This window comes from Miscanthus floridulus, chromosome 18, assembly GCF_019320115.1.
Source record: "Miscanthus floridulus cultivar M001 chromosome 18, ASM1932011v1, whole genome shotgun sequence".
In the NCBI taxonomy this organism is placed as follows: Eukaryota; Viridiplantae; Streptophyta; class Magnoliopsida; order Poales; family Poaceae; genus Miscanthus; species Miscanthus floridulus.
In genome coordinates, this window is record NC_089597.1 from 105,519,602 (window position 1) to 105,523,055 (window position 3,454).

General features: G+C 50.5%; 1 protein-coding gene across 1 annotated transcript; it reads left to right on the forward strand.

Annotated features, from left to right (window-relative positions):
- The first annotated feature begins 522 nt into the window (after positions 1-522).
- On the forward strand, positions 523-1,379 carry LOC136524315 (uncharacterized). The gene is made up of 2 exons (XM_066517734.1): positions 523-1,050; positions 1,128-1,379. The coding sequence occupies exons 1-2, from the start codon at positions 523-525 to the stop codon at positions 1,377-1,379; spliced, it is 780 nt and encodes a 259-aa protein (XP_066373831.1).
- Positions 1,380-3,454: the final 2,075 nt, after the last annotated feature.

Consider the following 3,454-nt stretch of genomic DNA (forward strand, 5'->3'; position numbering starts at 1 on the left):
GCAGTGTGAAACTCCTTGTGTTCATCGTCTCCCTCGCGCTCTCTCTCTCGCAATCTCAATAGGGTTTTAGTGTGCGCGGTCGCCACCTGCCGGTGTTGCGCCGTCACCGAGCTCCTCGCCGGAGCGTCGGTTCCAACATTCTGGTATCAGAGCCGGTTTATGTACGCGGGTGGATCCATCAGTCCGCCGCGTGAACCACCGAGGAAAGTGAGAGTGATCCCGAGGAGATCGACGCCGGAGAAGATGACTGGAGAAGGGACATCAAGCTCTGGATCCTGCGTCAAGGAAAGTTCGCTGGTTTGGCCCATGCTGGATCGAGCGAACTACGCTGAGTGGGTGATGATCATGCAGTGCAATCTGGAGGCGTTGGAGATCTGGCATGCGATCGATCCAGGCACCAACGTGAAGCGCGCGCATGATCGTCAGGCCATGGCGGCGCTCCTACGTTCTGTGCCGTGCGACATGTGGCAGATGCTGGGGCAGAAGAAGACGGTGAAGGAGGCCTAGGAGGTGGTTGAGACAATGCGTCTCGGCGCTGATCAGGTCAAGGAGGTGAAGGCCCAGAGGCTCTTGCGCGAGTTCGAGAACATCGCCTTCAAGGAGGGCGAATCAATTGATGAATTCGGCATGAGGATCTCAAATCTTGCCGCAGAACTCAAGACCATGGGGGAGACAGTGGAGGATTCGCGCGTGATCAAGAAGTTTCTGCGCGTGGTTCCTTCACGTTTCAGCCCGGTGGTCGTCTCAATCGAGATGTTCTACGACATGAAGAAGATGACCGTGGAGGAGCTAGTGGGGCGGCTGCGCGCGGCAGAGGAACGTCTCGACGATAAGGTTGAGCACACCGTCGACAAGATGGCCCGTCTCATGCTGGCCGAGGAGGACTGGCTGGAGAAGCATAAGCACCACTTCGTCCAGGGCCCCAAAGATGGCGGCGGCGGCTCCAGCGGTGGCACATCCAGTGGCAGCCATGGCGGTCATGGCGGCCGTAGTGGTCACCACAAAGGCAAGGCGGCGGCGCACTCTGATGGCGGCGGCTCAGGGGGGGGGGCAAGTATGGGCTCACTTCTGAGGGCACGCCAAGGTGAAAGGGGCGGTGCCATAATTGCAACATTTACGGGCACTAGGAGCAGGATTGCAAGCGCCCGGAGAAAGAAAAGAAGAAGGAGCAGAAGCAGCCGGAGGTGAACGTTGCCATCGGTGGAGCAGAGCCTGGAGCGCTCATGTTGGCGACGTGTGACGTTGACGTCGTGCGCCGGCCAACACAGACCATGCACCTGTCGGAGAAGGTGACCCCGGTGCTTGTTCTAGAGGGCGTGTGGGTGCTGGACACTGGGGCCAGCAATCACATGACTGGCACCAGGTCAGCACTCACGTAGTTGGATGAAGGCGTGTGTGGAACAGTGCGTTTCGGCGATGGCTCCAGTGTCAACATCGAGGGCATTAGATCCATGGTGATGGAGGATCGCCAGTCTGCTCATAAGGTACTGACCGAGGTTTATTACATCCCCAAACTCAAAAGTAACATCATCAGTCTTGGTTAGTTAGAAGAAAAGGGTTTTGTGGTGTGGCAGAACCACCCGAAATAGCGTACTTACGAAGGCGCTCGTCTTCCATCAGACACTAAGCACCCCGAAAGTAACTACAGCGAGCGGTGTCCGTCGGGCACACCCCAAGGGAGAACCCGAAAGATCCACATTTTTCCCAAGGATCCAATAATGAAAACGAGTTACAACACAAGTCTATCTCATACATTAGAGTTTCTTAAAAAGTACATTATTACAATACCAAATACAGAGTGCGGAATGATAAACAGCGGAATAATAAAAGATAACATCTAGCGATAAGATAACGAGGATTCCGTCTGAGCCCACCAGATGGATCCTCCACACAAGGAACTCCTCAAGTGTCACCTGCAACAAGGGTAAATAAACCCTGAGTACACAATGTACTCGCAAGACTTATCCGACAGTGGGAATACTTTCCCGACTCCAAGGAATATGCTAGGCTTTATGGTTTGCTGGTTCTCTTTTAGCAAAAAGCAATACTAATAGTGAGTCCTTATTGATACATTATTATCATCAGCCGTATTAAGTTTTCATCTAGTCAATCTATATAAGCCTGTTCTACTTTCAAGCAAGAGTTGAGCAATCAGTTCCATTTCTTCTCCTTTCAACTTTCAGTTCTTACTACGGTGCTAAACCGCAGACAAGCCGTACCGGATAACCCGGCGATTCGCGAATCAATGTGCCCAGCTGGGTGCCCCGAAGACACACGCCCCGCTTGTACCCCAGGCACAAGCAGGACTAACCCACCACTCTCCTGTCCCGGGTGTCCAGGTCCCCGTCCAAACTTGGACTCCAAGCCCCCACATCCTGAGTCCCGGACTCAGTGCGGTGCAAGGACCTCCACCACCTCCTCTTCCCATCAGTCGGTCCGGAAAGAGCCGGATCCGCGACAAGAGAGCAGCAAGCCTTCCCTGCGCTCATACCCAAGTATGTGCTCGGGACAATAATCTGTGACTTGCCTAGAGTCATATGCAACGACCGGTCCTTAATCGACACAGACAGGGAAAAAGTGTAACCGGGCTATGCCCTATTGGCCGCAGGACACAACCCCTCACACCCACCAGTACCAAATCCACATCCCTGTCCGGTCACCATTTTCCTTTCCATTATGTCATCATGATATCACAGTTTAAACACCTATTTGCGAGTAACGACAGGTTACTCACGCTACCGACATCCTGAGCATAGCAGCTACTCGACCTGTACTAGTAGGACTCATGGTGGATATATTTATGCATGTAGCTTCCATAAAATGCCTGTGACGTAAATGCATATCATATAAATATATTCAGATCATTTAAAAATAGGGGTTATGCACCGGGGCTTGCCTTGGGCAGGCGCGGTGTTAGCAAAGTCAGTGACGTGCGGCTCCGGAACGTCCTCCTGCACGAGGATCTCCTCGTACTCTTCAATGACTTCGTCGTACTCCTGCTCGCCGAAGGTCACGATCTCCAGTGGCTCGTCCTCTATATGCATGCAGTGATGATGATGCAATAATTAATATATAGGCAACCGCAACTCTTAAAATAAGAATACATCTACCAAGCTACTAAGCTAACTCTAATGACTAATACGTAAAGTTACCTATTATTCCCACTAAACAAGTATGAAACATTTCATATATTATCTTAGCAACTAAAGGCATCCTTATTGCTGATATCAATTTACTATATATATGATAAAACAAGGTGCATTAGCTACCATATTTATCAACCTATTCTAAGGCCACAAAAATTACAGTGAGCACATAATAATACAATGAACCTACTGTAAAAGAATTCTAGGGCTAGCACTTCTACCAAAGCATCACAAAAATTCATCCTCTAAATAACCATAATAATAATATGCATCTTGAAATAATAAAGTAACCCTAAAGGTATCACTGA

Coding starts and splice junctions, on each gene's coding strand:
- LOC136524315 (XM_066517734.1), top strand. CDS start 523: ATGCGTCTCGGCGCTGATCAGGTCAAGGAGGTGAAGGCCCAGAGGCTC. Junction 1,051..1,127: donor GCGGCGGCTCAGGGGGGGGG/GCAAGTATGGGC, acceptor TACGGGCACTAG/GAGCAGGATTGCAAGCGCCC.